Source organism: Pteropus vampyrus, unplaced genomic scaffold (genome assembly GCF_000151845.1).
Source record: "Pteropus vampyrus isolate Shadow unplaced genomic scaffold, Pvam_2.0 Scaffold370, whole genome shotgun sequence".
Taxonomy (NCBI): Eukaryota; Metazoa; Chordata; class Mammalia; order Chiroptera; family Pteropodidae; genus Pteropus; species Pteropus vampyrus.
In genome coordinates, this window is record NW_011889151.1 from 984,236 (window position 1) to 1,001,170 (window position 16,935).

The 16,935-nt window shown below is 47.0% G+C and overlaps 1 protein-coding gene across 1 annotated transcript in view; it reads left to right on the forward strand.

The window, feature by feature from the left end:
- The window catches only part of GTF2F2 (general transcription factor IIF subunit 2), a 110,468-nt gene extending 99,310 nt beyond the window's left edge, over nucleotides 1-11,158 (forward strand). The window contains exon 7 of the mRNA XM_023523007.1: nucleotides 10,162-11,158. Coding sequence (XP_023378775.1) covers nucleotides 10,162-10,305 — 144 coding nt within the window. The 3' untranslated portion in view covers nucleotides 10,306-11,158. The remainder of the gene's footprint in view (nucleotides 1-10,161) is intronic.
- Nucleotides 11,159-16,935: the final 5,777 nt, after the last annotated feature.

Below are 16,935 nucleotides of genomic sequence, written 5' to 3' on the forward strand. Positions count from 1 at the left end.
TGCTTCCATATCTTGGTTATTGTGAGTAACATGCAGGGAACATAGAGGTGCATAGATCTTTTCAAATTAGTGTTTTGGTTTTCTTTGGATAAATATGCAGAAGTGCAGCTGCTGGTTAATCAGGTATTTCTGTTTTTAACTTCTGAGGAGCCTCCACACTGTTTTCCGTGGTGGCTGCACCAATGTGCAGTCCCGGCAGCGGTGCACGAGGGGTCCCTTTTCTCCACATCCTCGCCAGCACTTGTTTGATTTACTGATGACTTCTGACAGGTGTCAGGTGATATCTTATTGTGGTTTTCATTTGCATTTCTCTGATGATTAGTGACGTCGAGCATCTTTTCATATGTCTGTTGGCCATCTGTCTGTCTTCTTGGGAGAAATGCCTATTCAGGTCCTCTGCCCATTTTTTAATTAGATCGTTTGTTCTTTTTGGTGTTGAGTTGTATGAGTTCTTTATAAATTTTAATATTAACCCCTTATCTGATGTACCATTGGAAAATATCTTCTCCCCAGAGAAGAGTCTTACTGAAGCATTTTTAATAACACCAGCTCCATTGTTCTGAATTTCAGATACAGGTGATGTTAATAGCTCTGTATGAAGGTAGATTGAGCCTCCGTTTGACCAACGCTTGGCATTAAAGCTGGAGTCTCCGTTCATAGCATTTCTAGTCTTTCTTTGGTTCCCTAACTCCCTCCAGACAAACTCAAGTCCTTCTGTTTTTTGGGGTTTTTTTTTTTTGGAAATGTGTCTCAAAAGAATCATATTTTGCGTCATCATAACAGTCTGCCGCAGTGAGAGAGTTTATCCTTCTCGTGAGCTATTTTCTAATGGATTTTTGTAAATGTAAATCAGAATCTACCTAGCACTAGCATTAATTAGGTCGTGTTGAACTTGAGCAGTACTGTGTCACAGTGTTGTGGAGATAATACTTGGGTTGGCCTATTCTCCATTTGTAAGAAAAAAATTTAATAGATGTTTTATAAATTTTGTTTGTCCTGTAAATAATCATATTTTAGCACTTCTCCAGACTTTTGTGCCTATTTGCTAATAATTTTGTTATTTCTAATGCATTCAAAACACTGGTAACAAGGGATCCAAATGAGGCCCTTTCCCCAGCCCGTTTGTCACATTTCCTTCCATTTAACTTTCTTACACCTTAAAATGTTTAACAAAGTATCAGATTGAATTATAACAGTATTTTCTTACAGCTTATAAAAATTAAATGGAAAACCTCTTAGTCTGTGTCCCATTATCTAGTTTTCTTTATCATTTGTCCACTTTGCCAGTGCACTCAAGGAATATGTTCATTCTAACTGTTCCGTTTATTTGCTTCAGAATACGTAACAAGATAACCAGTTTTTAAAAACATTTTAACGTAACTGAATTATTGTTTATTAAAGGGCTTGGTACGTTTGTTTTTTTTTTCTGATTTATTCAAAGCTTTAGGAAGTGATTTATGAAAATTTAATATTGATTGTACAGTTTACCATTTCTGCAGAGATTATTGTTGCACTCCAACCTTTCACTTTTTCATTAAGAAATTAAATTCCAATAGATCCAGCTTTTTCCTAGAGAAGAGGAAGTTGCTCATGCTGCAGTGTTATCAGTTCATCTTAACGACTTCACTCCCTTCAGCATCAAAGCCTTAGCAACTGTGTTCCAGGCTAGATAAAGAATTTGAAATAGAATAATTCATTAGCTAAGCTGTGTTTCTTCTGGTTTTAATGATGTTTATCCTTGCGTTTTATATGAATATGAAAAGGCCATTCCAGAAACTGTGAAAGCAAACAATATAGTCTCATGGAATAACACACACACACAAAATAATGTCTGGGAAAACGGACATTCGTAGAGGGACAGTCAGATGGTACTAGGGAAGGCAGTTTCTTTGCCTTAACATAGAATGACATGATTTTAAAGTTTATTCATTTTGCATCAAAGAAAAGGGATAACTGATATTTCTCTGAGTTTTGGTTCTGGTTCTTCGGGTAATTTTTATGTGGTGGTACTCAGTAAATCTCCTATAGTAGAGCTCCTTTAATTCACGAGCTTCCTGAGATCCAGTAATCTCCTGAATATGTGCAAAAATGGATGGGTTTTTCTGGGTAGCAGATCCATAGCTTATGTCAGATTCTCATAGCGGGCCTCGGACCCTCAGAGCATGCGAACCGCTGTTCTGGAAACTAAATTAGTTTAGAATAAATTTATTATTTAGGGGCTAAGTTGCTTCAGCAAGCATAAGGCTCTTGAAGGCAGAGTTGTATATTATTCATATCCCTAAATATTCATACACTCTAGAACACAAACAGAGTAGGAATTCGGTAAGTGTTAGACGAATCGATTTGGGAAAAGAAACAGCCACATCCTCAGTTTCCAGGACCGCCATATTTTCCTCAGATGGATTTTGACAGGCCTCACATCAGGAGTAGGGGACGAAGAGCCAGTTTTAAGAAAGTGCGAAATGCCAGGGCTGTGGCCAGCTCGGTTTCCAGCCTTGCCGCTCACCGCCCTGGGGCCTGGGGAGTCACTTCCAATTCTAGGAGTCAGAGAGTCGCACTAGATGACCTCGGCGCTCCCTTCCGGCTCTGGTCTGTGCTTCTCCCCTCCTGTGTCTCCCCTGCTCTGCACCTCCCTCTCACATCTGCACTGAGTCGACAGAGCCCACTGACCTGGAAAGCCCAGCTCTCCTCCTCGTGGGCGCCTGTCCCGTTTAAACGCTCCACAGGGCATGATGGTCATCTGTACCTGCTCATTGACTTTAGTCTGAGCAGCACCCAGAGACTGAAGGGACCCAGTGTCGCCTGCTGATCCAGGAAGGGGACTTCCTGGTGTGACGGAGAGAGCGCTGGATTTGGAGAAGCGGAACCTCGGGTTAGGTCCAGTCCTCCCACTTAGCCAAATGGTCCAGGACAGGATACTTAGTACGTTTAACCCGTTATTTATTTAACGTTTAGGTTTCGTAACGTGTGACGTACTTAATATAAACTGCACCAATACGTTCAAATTAAATGTTTACATGTTACTATGTTTAAAATAATATCTAGTTTCTCGAATTCCTACAAACAACTTATGTTTAAGAAAGATACATTGTTAACTGCAAAGTGTTTTACAAATAGTATTAGTATTAAATTTGCGAGCCATATGTAACAGGGAAGAAAGGAGATCTTATTCACGTTACTTTTTTAGTACATGCTTTTAATGACATTCTCATTTTCTGATGGCCTCCAGTGCCATCTCTGGGTAAGTTTCTAACCATGAAGTGTATCAATTTAACATGTCCTCCTTGTCATTAATCTACTACTGTTTTCTTAAGTTACCATCTGCTTTCTGGCCTTTACAATGTCATTTTTGGCATATTCTGGGTGGATTTTAAGAATTCTCTTGTTTTTTCAATTCCTTTCTTTTTATGTTCTTCTTCTTGAAACTTCCACTTCTGCTAGCAAAAATATTGATTAGAGAAACTGTCCTCAGGACCAGTCCTTTCCCTCATTTCCCAGTATGTGACTTGCATAAGCAGTCGAGCTAACGGGCAGGTAAGCCAACTAAAAAGGCCAAGCTCTGGTAACCAATGTAAAGTGAGAAACACGGTCAGTATCCATTTAAAGGAGTGTTTTTACAGTTTATATTTTGGCTTTTTCCCCCTATAACGTGAACTATGAGAAGAATTCTAGTGTTTGTCCCCTGGCAATTTTTGATCTTTCACTTGAATGTGTTATGCCTAGTCTTTCTGTATATTTTATTATATCTTTAAAATAGAAGCCTCTACAGCATTGCCTTCAAAAATACAAACCATTAGAAACTTCACCTGATTGCTCCCTGTGAAACATCAATTTGCTAAGACCACCTCGAGCCGACGCACAGTTCCAACACGGCACCCACTTACCAGTGTTCCCAAAACTATACATTTCTGTTAAAGGTCTCACCCAGCATCAGTTCTGATAATAAGTAAACTGCTTAATTTCCTTGTGCTGAATCCTCCCCAGTTCAGATCAAGATTCAGGGAAATTTATCTTTAATGATTGAAAATCCCCTCTAAATCAGCAGCCCCAATCATGTCAATCCTGTAGACCATTTTTTAATTCAGAACTTGTTATCGAACAGTTTGCATGCTTTTATTAAAGTAAGTTCAAATCGACATGGAAAACTCACAGATTTGTGTGGCTTTGATTTTGAGCGGCTCAGTGCCCACACTTCAGATTCCCCAGCACTAAATAATGCTCAGTGGGCGGTTGCTTATTTGCACAAAATAGACTTTTTATAAACAAAGCAGCACAGCAATAAGGTCGAGGTACCCTAATCCTCAGAGTTTGTTTCTAGACAGGCCGAGGTAAAGGCTTGAATAGAAGTAGTTTAAGCACAATTTGGCATCAGTGACATACAGGAAGATATGGTTTTTAAAAGGATAAAATGACTAGAAGAATTGACATACTGAGACTTTCTCCTGTCCAAAAATAAAACTTTATTTGCAGGTATGTGCATTATAGGTCTGTGACTTGGTCGAGACTCTTTCAGGTACAAGGAAGAAACTCAGTTCAAACTAACTGGCTTAAACAAAGGAAGCATTGATTGGCTCCTGTGGCTGGTGCATGCAGGACTGCATCTCGCTCTGAACAGGGCTGGATCGGGTACTAGTATCCCTTAGTCAGCACTGTCCCTTCCCATCTCCACATGTCTCTCCTCTCTAGGTCTTTCCTGTGTGTCATCTTTGTCCTTGGGCAGAGCTTGCCAGGTGGGAGCCAGAATGATCCCCTAAGCACCTCGCAGCCAGCAACCCCTAAGCAGAAAGAGAGCGTCTGTCCTGATTACTCCAGCAGAAGCCCCAGGAAGGTTTTGGTTAACCTGTGGGGTTTGTATGCCCCTTCCTCCCGTTTCTGAACCAGAGGATGGGGAAGGCGTCCTCCGCCAGCCCGGGCCCACTGCCCGGTACAGTCAGCACCTCGTCCGTGTTGGTCATGCTGTTGTAATCTCAAATTCAGTGTGTTCAGAACAGCTCCTGAGCTCACATTGTGTTTCCGTTTCCTCCTCATGATAGATTTCTCTATTATCTGTCCATATGTATATATGGATAGATCGGTATCTATATTGATCTATCTGTGAATCTGACTCAAGATCTTAAAGGTAAAAGTAACCTTAGTGATTTTCTCGTCTTTCTAGTTTATAGAGCCAGAGAAGGGAGCTGCCTGGTGGACTGAACCCCAATGTCCTGGCTTCAGCCCAGGAATATCCCTTACCACACTGCCTCTTCTGTATCCAGCCAGACACATGTATATATCCGTAGACAAGCAAGGAAAGTCTTTTTCTGACAATAGGGACCCTGTTTTGGTGAAAAAAAATAAAAGCTAATTTCTTTCGCAGTCAGGCCGCTTTCTCATTCCCCCTTATCAAGAATCATCATCACCCTAAACCAGGTCCGTAGAGAATGGAATTTAAGCTGTATCTTAGCTCGTTTAGTTCCACGTCCAAAGTAAAAATTGGTACTTTTAATGTTTGAAACTCATTCCCAGATTTACTACTTTATAAGTGCTCCTTTCCCTTCCAGATCTTTTATCATTTCCTTTCTGTCAGTTCTCTCGTCACTTTCTCTAGAACCGGAAGCTTTTCGTTTTGAATGGTACCATTAAAACTAAAAAGACCACCGGTTTCCCAGCAGAGCCTATTAATTAATGACAAACCTTTGTGAGACTTCTGTCTTAAAAAATAATTATTTGCTGACTTATGAAGTGGAGCCTTAATTAAATGTTTTAGAATACAAATGTCATACTAAAATTAATTATTAACTATGTTGAATATAAATGAATGAAATATATTTATGAAATTTTAATACTGTCTTGATGAATAGGAGGTTCTGATAACCAGGAGACCTACTATAGCAGAAGTAGGGTCATATTTTTGGCTTACCTAAAGCTGGGGTCCCCAAACCCCAGGCCACTGACCAGTACTGGTCCGCAGCCTGTTAGGAACCGAGCCACAAAGCAGGAGGTGAGCTGCAGGCGGGCGAGTGAAGCTCCATCTGTGTCTGCAGCCTCTCCCCAGCGCCAGCATCACCGCCTCAGCTCCGCTTCAGATCCTCAGGCATTAGATTCTCAGAGGAGCACCGGTCCCTGGTGCCACAAAGGTTGGAGACCACTAACCTAAAGCATTATTACTTGGTGACAACTCTCTGTCAAAGATATGTTTTTTTTTTTTTTAATTAACTTCTAGGAATTATGTAATAAATTACTTTAGCACTGAAATTCCCGAAGAGAAGAAATGCAGATAAATCCTCCATCTGGTTGGCAGAGCCGTGGAGGGATCAGTGCTACAAGAAATGGCTGGGGGTGGAGCGGGGAAGGAAGGAGAAAAGAGACTAAAATAGTAGGCTGCCGTGCCTGCGGCTCTGCATAGCTTTGTCTTGATCTTGGGGAAATTTTAGGAATTCGATCTGTGGATTTCTGGGGTTTGGCAAGATGCAGTTGTATCTTGACCCGCGAATGCACACCGCATCCTAATCGCTGGATTTCTTTGCTCCAGTATGTGCTTTGCCTTTTCCTTCCCAGGAAGCCACCGGGTGCTGTCCCTTTTTCCTCTGCATTCAGACTCACTGCAGCCCCCCCGCCCCCGACACACACACCCCCCTGCGACGCAGAGCTGCTGGGCCTCCCCGGCTCGCTGCCTCAGGTCTTCTGCAGCACTGCACGAGTCAGCAGGGGGAGCGCCCTCCGGTCCGGTGTGAAGTCGGGGCGATTTACTTGGCTCTGGAGTCCGTCCTTTAAAGTACAGGTGGGCCTCAGAGTACGTGGAGAAGTCCGTGTTGCGAATACGAGGAGAATTGGTTTTTCTTGATCTCTGCATAGAATTGCCATTCAATTCAAAAGTTCAGATATACATCCTCAGAGCACCTCACAGCTCAGCTCGAGCCGGGCCAGGTGCGCCTCCTTAGTGCTCCCGGAGCACCCCACCCCACGTACGCGTCCTTATTACTGTGGTTCTGTTTCGTTCTGCGATCGCCTGCTTATGTGCCCTGGTCTCCCGCCCCACACACCCTTAAACTGGGAACTCTCAGGGTAAAGACTGACTTACACTACTCTACCTGGCACCTAGGAGGTGTTAAAGTAAGTATTCGTATGAATTATGAATTTTTAAAAAGGAAAGTTAGATTACCAATTTCTGTAATCCTGTTCGACCCTTTATTTTTATTTATTTTTTATTGTTAGAACCTTAAATTTCCCCCTCAGTTGGCTTTGTTGCCAGTAATGCTTTAGCACCATAGTACAGATTTTAGTAATAAATGTCATTCGCATCCAGGTAACATAATCAATTTTTGTTTCTCAAACTGGGTCATTGCCCTGAAAGTTAGGGTCCTAGCACTAGACTAGCTCAGCTTGTTCCTGTGGACCTTCTAAGTGATGTCCCTTCAACGACCCCCCCACCCCAGTCCTCAGCTCCCGGTTTACGCTTAGGCACACCCTACCTGTTGGTTCCGCGTGAGCGTGCCGAGCCTCCCGTTACAGTGCAGGCAGGCTCTGTGACGGGAATGCAGTTCGATGAGGAGGGAGAGAGGGACATGTGAGTCAAGGGTGACAGTAGTGTGAGGGCTGTCACTGAGAGATGGGACGGTTAGGGAAAGTTTCTCTGAGAAGGGACGTCTGTGCCGAGTCTTAAAGGATGAATTCAGATTCGAGGCAGGGGATTAGCATTACAGAGAAAGGGAACAGCGTGTGGGAAAGTAGGAAGCGCAGGCTCCGCAGCGGCAGGTACGCAGAAGGGACTACTAGAAGCCGAGGCCGCAGGGAGAAGGCACACCTGGACGGAGCAGGCAAGGAGTCGGGAATTTAGCCTGTCAGCCAAAGGGGAGCCACTGAAAATCCGAACAGCGGCGCGACATCGCACTGTCCTCTGCCGTGTCTTCACGGGTCTTCTGACCTTGGTGCTCCCTGTTTCCACTGCTGCTTTCTCCGCCGATGCTTTGTGCCAAGTTAGTTTGGCTACAGTCAGATGGTCCTGGGTTGCAGTTTTGAACATTCTCAAACTCCCCAAAAAAAACAAAACAAATAATTCTGTAACCCTAATAATGTAACCTTGGTCCCACTGGTCACCTGACAGATTGACAGGCTCTGAATATCTCATTCCATTCTTATTGTTGAAAAAAGAGACATCTTCATAAAAAGCAAAATAGTAAACTTACTAGTTTACCAAAATGAGGGGGCTGCACATGAGAACAGCTGAGCCTCTGCACCTAGGGCTCTCTCAGTGTTCGGGTTGGACCCTCTAGGTTCTCCGTGTTCCGTGCCTGGGTGACAAGTAGGCTTGCAGTCTAAGGGCGTCTGTCAGGTAAGCCTCGGTGCCCCGGTGAGTGCACCTGTCACTTGTGACCCGTTGGAGAGTGTACACTGCTGTCGTATGACTGCACAGGGTCTTAGCCAGCCTCATAGTAAACCATTTCATAGAGATGTCATCATGGCGTCTAAACTGAGAATCCTTTGTGCCCAGCCCATCATTTCCCATTCATGGGTCCTGTTTAATTAGAAAGTACTTTACGAAGTGTCCCATTTTTTAAATGTAATTCGAAGGGGCAAGTGGCAGACGTGCCCATGACCTGGATGTCATAAGCCTTCATGCTCACTCATTCACCGGGGTCCTTCAGTGAAGCCAGCGGCAGGTGTGGGAGGCGAGCAGGCCTCCTCCTGGGGAAGCCCAGGCCGCATTCGGTTCACTGCTGCCACCTGCTGGGGCCCGGCCACTGGCTCGGAAGGCTGCTCAGGTGATGGAACTAGCCTGTCCAGGGACCGTAGAAGGATCGTGTGTGGTCGCAGTGCTAATCAGCCATGGTTTCTAGCTGACACATAGCCAGCCCCTAAATGAAAGGGCTTTATAAACTGTAGAGCGTTACACCAGTCGGTGTACGATACTGCTGCCTGGAGTATGTCGGAGCAGCAGTGGGAGGCTCGGAGAGCGCTTCAGGGACGCGGAGATCCTGGAGTATTGGAGCCGAGAGAACCCTTAAAGCACGCGCTATAAAACTTTAGTTAAAGCAGAAACTTCTGAAAACCTCCCAGGCCTGACCTCAGAGATACTGGTTCTTTAGGCCTAAAATGGGGTTTATTTAACGGGATTCCCCTGAGATTCAGATGCAGGCAGTCTAGCACCACACTCAAGAAGGGGACTCACCGCCTTCAACATCTAAGTAAGAGCTTATCAACCATTTTTCTTATTGGGTGCCTCATTTTAGTAAAAAAGATTACATCTTCCATCAATGGGATGAGTCACTGTAATAACTAGCTGGTTCTTTGAAGCATACACACAAAAATTACTGTTGGATTGGTTCTGCAGCAAAAAAAAATCACTTTTAAATAATTAACTTTTCTCTCTTCAAGAAGGAAATACAGTATATTGGTCAGTTTATAGTGGAATGCTCTTTGGCCTGGGGCATTGGCAAGCAAAGGTGGGATTCTCTATCACATTTACCAGAGCTGTCATTTCCATGAGTCTGGCCATCATTCGATGACTGGCTGTTGGTTTTTCAGGGCCCTAAACTACCGTAATGCAGAGTTCTGTCCTGCACCATCGCTCACCTCTTTTGATGCCACGCACGAGAGAGCTGCGGCCCCCGTGGTTTCCAGCGTGTCTTATCACTTCTTATCCCTCACCCTGTCTTGACAAGCGTGGCCAAGACACAAGTGATAATCAACAGAAATAGTGACTTTCCCTATTACACAGGGAAACAAGATGCCTGGTTGCAAGTTGGAGAACTCGCCTTAGAACAGAGAACTCTGAACACCCGTCACGTGCTGGCTTCATAGAATATTATCGGCCCAAAAACATCTGTCATTTTTTATATACGCCACTGCTTCTGAAACGACTGGTTCCCGAATAACCCTGTCTGACCATGAACTGAGTGAGGCCACTGAACTCAAGGCCGGTCATACTTGGTGCACAGTGCCATCCCAGTGAACGCTGGGCACCGGGAACTGCCCGGTGCGTTTTCATCCGGACCTCTTTCTGGTTTTCTTTCCGGCTCTCGGGTTAGCGTTCAGGCCTCCAGACCCTTTGGTGCAGATGGTCACATGTGGAATGCAGTTGTTACGTGTTGCGTGTGTGAAATCACAAGGTGGTTTGTTGAACCTCTTCATAGAGAAATTTTGTGCTTTTCGGGTCATAATTTTTATCACTCATAAACTGGTTTGCTTTTATCATTGTCTTTTAAGGTGTACCTGAAGGAAATTTTAAAAGAGATCGGCGTTCAGAATGTAAAAGGGATCCACAAAAACACGTGGGAGCTGAAGCCAGAGTACAGACACTACCACGGAGGGGAAAAGAGCGACTGAGGAGCCGCGGGCCGCGCGCGCACAGGGCCGCGCCGACGCTTCCCTGGGGGCGCGTCTGTCCTGGGGTGACGGGACTGATGCTTTAACTTCTCTAGGTAAATTTTTCAAACAACAGTTCTTGGAAAGGGACCTGCGTGTTTTTTGAGGGGAAGGAACAAATTTATAGACTTAAACTTGTATTAAATCAGATTCTTCATGATGGGCTTGAGCTTTGGCGAGTTAAAGAGGCCTTTCTTTTTTGAATCTTAACTTTTAACATGTAAAATTAAGAAATGGTTTCTAAATGAGGACTCTCCCCTTGCTTTTGTAATCTGAGGAGCAGAGCAGTACAAACCCAGGGTGAATGGCACAGCAAGAAAAAATAGCCAACGACAGGAGCTCTTAAAAGGAATAAAAAGCCAGAGTGGTTCCTTATTTTGCAATTGTGGAAGAACAAAGCTGTCTTTTTTTAAATAGATGATCATGTTTCATATTCACACACATTAATAAAGAGAGCACTTATGTTTGCGCTAGGATAGCAGTTTTCATCAGTAGTGACGTGAGGAAGTAGAAAAAGTCAGTTGGTGTTTATTTGCTTTTAAAATACTTAGAAATTAAATACTTTTCCAACAGTTCAAGATATGTCTCCATCATCGATTAGAAGGTTCTCAGAGACAGACTGAGCCCCAGAGTTTTACTGTACACTCAGCAGGCATGTGTGGACTGTCATGTGACATGATATTGACAAGCCGAAGGACAGTGGTAGAATTAGGCTGTTACATCTAGACAGAGAGCTTAAGTCAGTTCCTGGGGACTGGAAAAGTTTCTTGTATCTTTTGAACTAATTTTAAATAAAAGCAGTACATGTCCACGATTAAAGTTTTTCTATCACGAGATATTATACATTAGGCAATCCATAATGATGTCCACAAAAAAGACCAAAACAAGTTTTTACCAACTAAACACAAACAAAAGTTGCTTTCTGCTTGTTCATTTTGTCAGTTGCCTCTGTATGCTTGCAACCGAGAAGTAGCATATGTCCAAAATTTAAGAAAATGTTATATAATTAAAACAGATCAAGAAAATATCTACCCATCAAGATAAATAGTTTCCCATATTATTTGATATCTAACGGCAGAACAGCAGAATGCTGAGGTTCAGCACCACTGCACTAAAAAAGCTTTATCCTTGCTTTCCTACTGAAAAGTAAAATTCCAATTAAGGAAAGTGGCCGGTCGCCTGCCCCACCCCCAGTTGCCTTATCCTGCCCTGACCCGGTGCAGGATCCCAACGTTGCCCCGTTGCCTTCTGCTTGCTGATTACTCGAGGCTCGGTGGCAAGAAGCGAATGGATCACGATGTGATAAGTCTCCGCAGAGCTGAGCATTCTGGGTACCTGTCATGCGCTTGGTTCATCCACGTCTTCCCCCAGACCTTGTCTCTCTGATGTATGGAACCTCCCTGAAACAAACCAGTGTCCCCTACCCTTGCTTTTTGTTTCTGTGGCAACAGTGCCTGCCAGATTGCACTTGGTGGCTGCCAGTAGCGTCCCAGGGCAGAGCTTTGTGTCATTTGAAGCTATCCTTCAGTATTTCTGCAAACCTGATTTCTTCAGCTTCTTTTAGTTAACCTCTTACCTCATGACAGTACCTGCCCTAGTCTTTTGAACGCTCGTTGCCTGTTCAGCGGGAGGGCTGGTCTGGGCGGTAGGCTGGTGCCAGTCCTGGCTACGTTTTTGGAATGCTTTCTTATTAATACGGAAATATGGCTGCTGGTCATGGGAGAGACTCCCTTCCCCCTCGGCTCCCATATTCTTTGATTTCGGAACGCTCTGGCTCTGATACACATGCGTTTGACAGCCAGAAATCAGGAAGTAGGAATCCTAGACCCTATAACCACTGTGAGGTTTGAGAGAGGGGAAGGCTGATGACGAAGATACACATCTGGTAAGATGTCACATTCTAAGAGGACAGGAAGGCCACATTTAATAGATGAGGTTGTTAACCAGTACGCACACGCAGGGGATGTTTTAACGGTCAGAATGTAATAAGATTACGGTTGCTGGGCAGTGGGAAGGTTTGAAATTACATGTTACCACGGTAACTTCTAAAGTGATGTATCTTAAAGAAAAAAAACAGGTTTTGCTCTGTTGTACTCTAGGCAGCTCTTCTGGATTTCAGCAGAGGGGCGGTCTTTCCTCGTGGTCTGTGAACAGATTCCCTCTGAAGCTTGTTTCCGTCCTTGGTACATGTCAGTGAAAGGAGCATAGACGCTGGTCAGGCCCTTATGCGCCTGGCGATGTGAGCTGCTCTAAAGCATCTCACTGAGTCCTCACAGCCAGTGCTGAGAGGTGAGCGATGCCCACTTCATGGCCCACTCCCTGCCCAGCGCACTGCCCTGAGCGGGCTCCCTCTCCGGAGCTTCCGCCCTAGGGCGAGGTGGGTACCAGGGTGTGCATTCCCAGAATCCACCCCCGCACCCCCAGGACCCCCAGCAGCCCAGTCTCATCTCCAGACCAAGAAAACGGCATGGCCCCCAGAGTCGTGAAGGAGAGGGGTTTGTCTTTGGCATCCCTGCTCCATCCCTACCCACAGGATGAAGAGGACCCGCCCTCCTTTTAAAGTCAAGAAGCTTTTGCCGAAACTCGAATCACCTGTTAGGCTTTAAGGACCCGGGTGGGGTGCGTGACTTTGGACGGACTCTTCGCCGTGCGACGCAGTTGGGCGCCATGCCGGGGCTGGGGCGCTGTGCGGGGCCGGGGGGCTGTGCCGGGGCCGGGGAGCCGTGCCGGGGCTGGAACGCTGTGTGGGGCTGGGGCGCTGTGCAAGGCCAGGGGGCTGTGCCGGGGCAGGGACGCCGTACGGGGGCACCAGGCCGGGCTGGGGCGCTCAGCTGGCGGTCGACCCACTCGCTGTTCATGTCAGCACGCTGGCCACTGTCCCCACGCTCGCGGGAGCCCAGGGGACGACAGGCCAGTTTCCCTTTCCCTCGGGTTTCTTTCTGACATGAGTCCAGAGCAGGTCCCTGAGCCTAACGTCATTTCATAACGCGTGAGAGGAAGGACCCCAGGTGGCTCATTAACCTTCTCTTCATGCCCGCCCACCCTTCCCTCTTCCTGTGCTCTGCACAGGTCCCACCGCTTATGACAACAGCATGAGGTAACACCTGGCAGACAAGACAGGCGGGATAAGCCTTTAATCGTTTATTAGAAGAAAATGAACAGCTTTTATCTAATTTTGTTAGAAATCATCTAAATTAATAGGGACTTTTTAGATGCTTTAGCTTACAGTTTAAAGTAGATACTGTCGGGTCATTTAAATTTTAGGGTTTTAAAGAATGACTTTCTTAAATGATGTTTTTCACGTTGACATTTATAAGGTCTTAGGAAGATAAGCGTTTTGTTTGCTTATTTTTTTGTGGAAATGTAAGTGCACCAAAGGAATATGTTGCTGAGCTGAAAACGTTAACTTGCCACGGCACACGATTCAGCAGGTAGTTATTGACCGGGAACATCCGCGGGCAGGTGGCCACAGAGGCACGAGGCGTGAGAGGCCTTCAGTCTGGTGGGAGGTCGGCCGTAGACAGGTCACGATACCAGGTGGGCACAGGAGCGTGACCCACGTGCTGCAGTCGGGATGTTCCAGCTTAATTCAGCATCGCCATTTATACTCTGCGTGGGTTTCCAGGTTTTAAAGCGTTTGAATGCAGTAGTATATACTTAATTTTAAAACATCCTTGAGTATAATTTAGCCACTGATAATTCATCTAAGACACTAAAGAATTTGTACAGTGCGGGTGAATCATTATTATGAACATATACAGGGAACGTCTGTAATACATCGATCTCATGAATAGAACGCTGAATTAAAGAGTTTACTGGGCTAGTCCTCGTGACACGTAAGCCTTACTGCTGATTGCCATTCTGGTTTGAATAAAAGCCTGTGAACCACTTTGGACATTCATTTATTCAGTGAAAGCTCAGTGAATGCCCACCGTGTGCCAGGCACCAGGGTTCCAGAGAGGTGATGGGAGTTTGTGATGAGGAGCCGGACCTCTGTGCGGAGCCAGGCCCTCAGAGGAGCGAGTGGGCCATCTTGGCAGTGAACTTGGCCAAATGGACCTGTTCAGCTGCGACTCCTGGAGGGAGGTAGTCCCGATCACCCACCAAGCTGCACATCCTTGGAGAGAACAGAGCTCTTAATCACCTTCACGCAGCTTTGGCAATGGACCTTAGGAACGTCAGACAGTCAGCTCCGAAATCACATTCTGCTAACCACCTACACGGAGACTCATCCGAAAGCCCACCCCCTCAGCCCATCGCAACGAAAACGCCTCTGCGCGGGTGTCGCAGGTTGCATGCCGTGGATTACTCTCCCAAGGAATCAACTGGAAAAGGACAGAAAAAAAAAACCAGGATTGTTTTCAATAACTTTAAAAAAACACTTTCAGCTGAGCACAGTTGATTTCCTCATGTAAAAATGAAGTGTCAGTCAAGGCTGGAGCACCACATGTGCTGGAAAAGAACAGGGAAGACGCCAGGAAGTCAGAACCGGGGTTTCGTGTTCTGCATCGTGTCCAACACTTGTTTTCGCCAGGTGTTTTTAGGCAGTGCCATCACCAGGGATCTGGGATGAGACACTTGTGGCTGGAGCCAGAGGTCAGCGAAGGTGATCTCTGACGTCCTTTCTGGTTTTAGCTTGTCGTTCTGAGCCGTGGGCCCGGCGGTCTGGCCTTTCAGTCTGCCCATCCCGAGACTGGACAGGGCTTTGCTTCATTGTCCTCTCTCGGAGCTTCTGCACGTGGGACAGGCCCAGCGACAACACGCACACTGAGTTGTAGCCATCGACATCCCACTGTGGACAGGATGGCAGGCCCGGACGGGATGTGTGTTCTGGAAACAGACCATCCACGAGCTGGCCTCACAGCGTCACCGGCCCTCTGCTGCGGGCCCACCTGCTGCCGCACACCTGCGTGCACCCAGAAATAACTTAGCTGTCACCCAGCCCTTCCCGGCTCCGTCCTCCTCAAGGCTCCTTCTGCTGTAAGAAGGAGCAATCCACTCAAGGTAGCTCAAAGGCAGGAAGGACAGCCCTCCCGGGGACTGGCCCTTACCTCCCCCTCGGGCCACATGGTCCTCACCTCTGGTTCCTGCAGGCTGGCCTCCCTGGCTCCTCACAGTCGTGAACCCACGTCACGTCCGCACGCGCCCTGGGGGACGCGTGCCAGCTCTGGCCTCGATTTTACATGACTTCTCAGCTCAGCTTCCCACAGCTGAGGGACTCTCTCTGGATCCATCTCGGTTTCCCAGAAGAATCCGATCGCTGCCCAGCTGAGGTCAGGTGTCCACCCCAGTTCTTCAGTAAGGAGGAGCATGTATGGCCACAGAGGTCACCTCCAGTGGTGGCTGTCGCAGCAGAGGACAGGAGGGGGTCTCAGGAAGGGTTATGTCTAGCGAGCACCCCAGAAAGCGACCACACTACCCTCCACCTGGGCCAGGTACTCAGGAGTGCACATCTGGGGACGTACGGGTCCCGAGGCCATCGTTCCATGGGTCCCTGTGCAGCAGGGTCCCGGGCCTGGAGATCCAGCGTCAGGGACAGCACGGCCCTGGGGGAGGCCTTGCAGTTCTAGAGTTATGTGACCCGTGTCCAGATGCCAGAAGGCCGAGCTCTCGGCATGGCAGGGAGGGCGCGCGTGCGTGTGCACGATTCGGCTGCGTGAGTGCACGAGGGGCTCGGCTGTGAGCGCGTCCGGTGAAAGCCTGTGCCGCAGTTGTCATTCTCTACACACTGTCAGCGACCGTTTGAAACACCGATTCCCGGTCCCAGAGTCGGGATGCGCTCGCTACGCATTGCCACCGGGCACTGAAGAAGCACTTCAGCGTCTCGAATTTGCCAGTGGTTTCTGTCCCCGTTCCACAGACAGCAGCCAGGGCACAGGAAGTTGCGCTGCGCCCCACATGCCCGCTGCTGGCTCGCCTGGAACCAGGTCACACTCACGCCCCGCACCATGTCACAAACACGTGGATGGACCGGTAACATGCGGCCTGGCAGGTGCCGCCCGACCAAGCCAAACCCAGCTCTGCCTTGGCTAAAGCTCCAGTCGTTTCTGACGATCAGCTGGGTCTGGAAACAATCGCATCATCAAGAATTTCAACCAGAAAACGAATTACGGTGGTTGTGTTTCCCTGGCCACGAACAGCTTATAGGCTTTCCTGGAAAAGCGGTGGCATCTGCCTTTTGCACGTCACTCCCCACACTGAGTCCCCACACTGAGCCCACACTGACAGCATGACCTGGACACACCTTGTGAGGCCCCCTGCTCTCATCAGAAGCCCAGAGGTACGCATACCCGTCTCCAGGAGAGTTTGTGAAGTGGCTCTGTGCCTGCCACATCATACATATTCCGTAACTTCATTGTCGAATCTCTTTCCAGAGCTCCTGTCACTGAATGATGAAGGTAACCTGCTTCATTTCCAGCCACTTAACAGGACATGGCCCAAAGCCATCACAGGGCTTGGCTAGGTCCATCTCAGGACCTAGGAAATCCAGTGCCAGCTGATGGCGGTGGTTTTTATCTAACAGACCAAATTGTGATTCCAGTTTGTGATAAAACACACTAAGTACCGACTGGCCCTGGAGCCCTTGCTAAC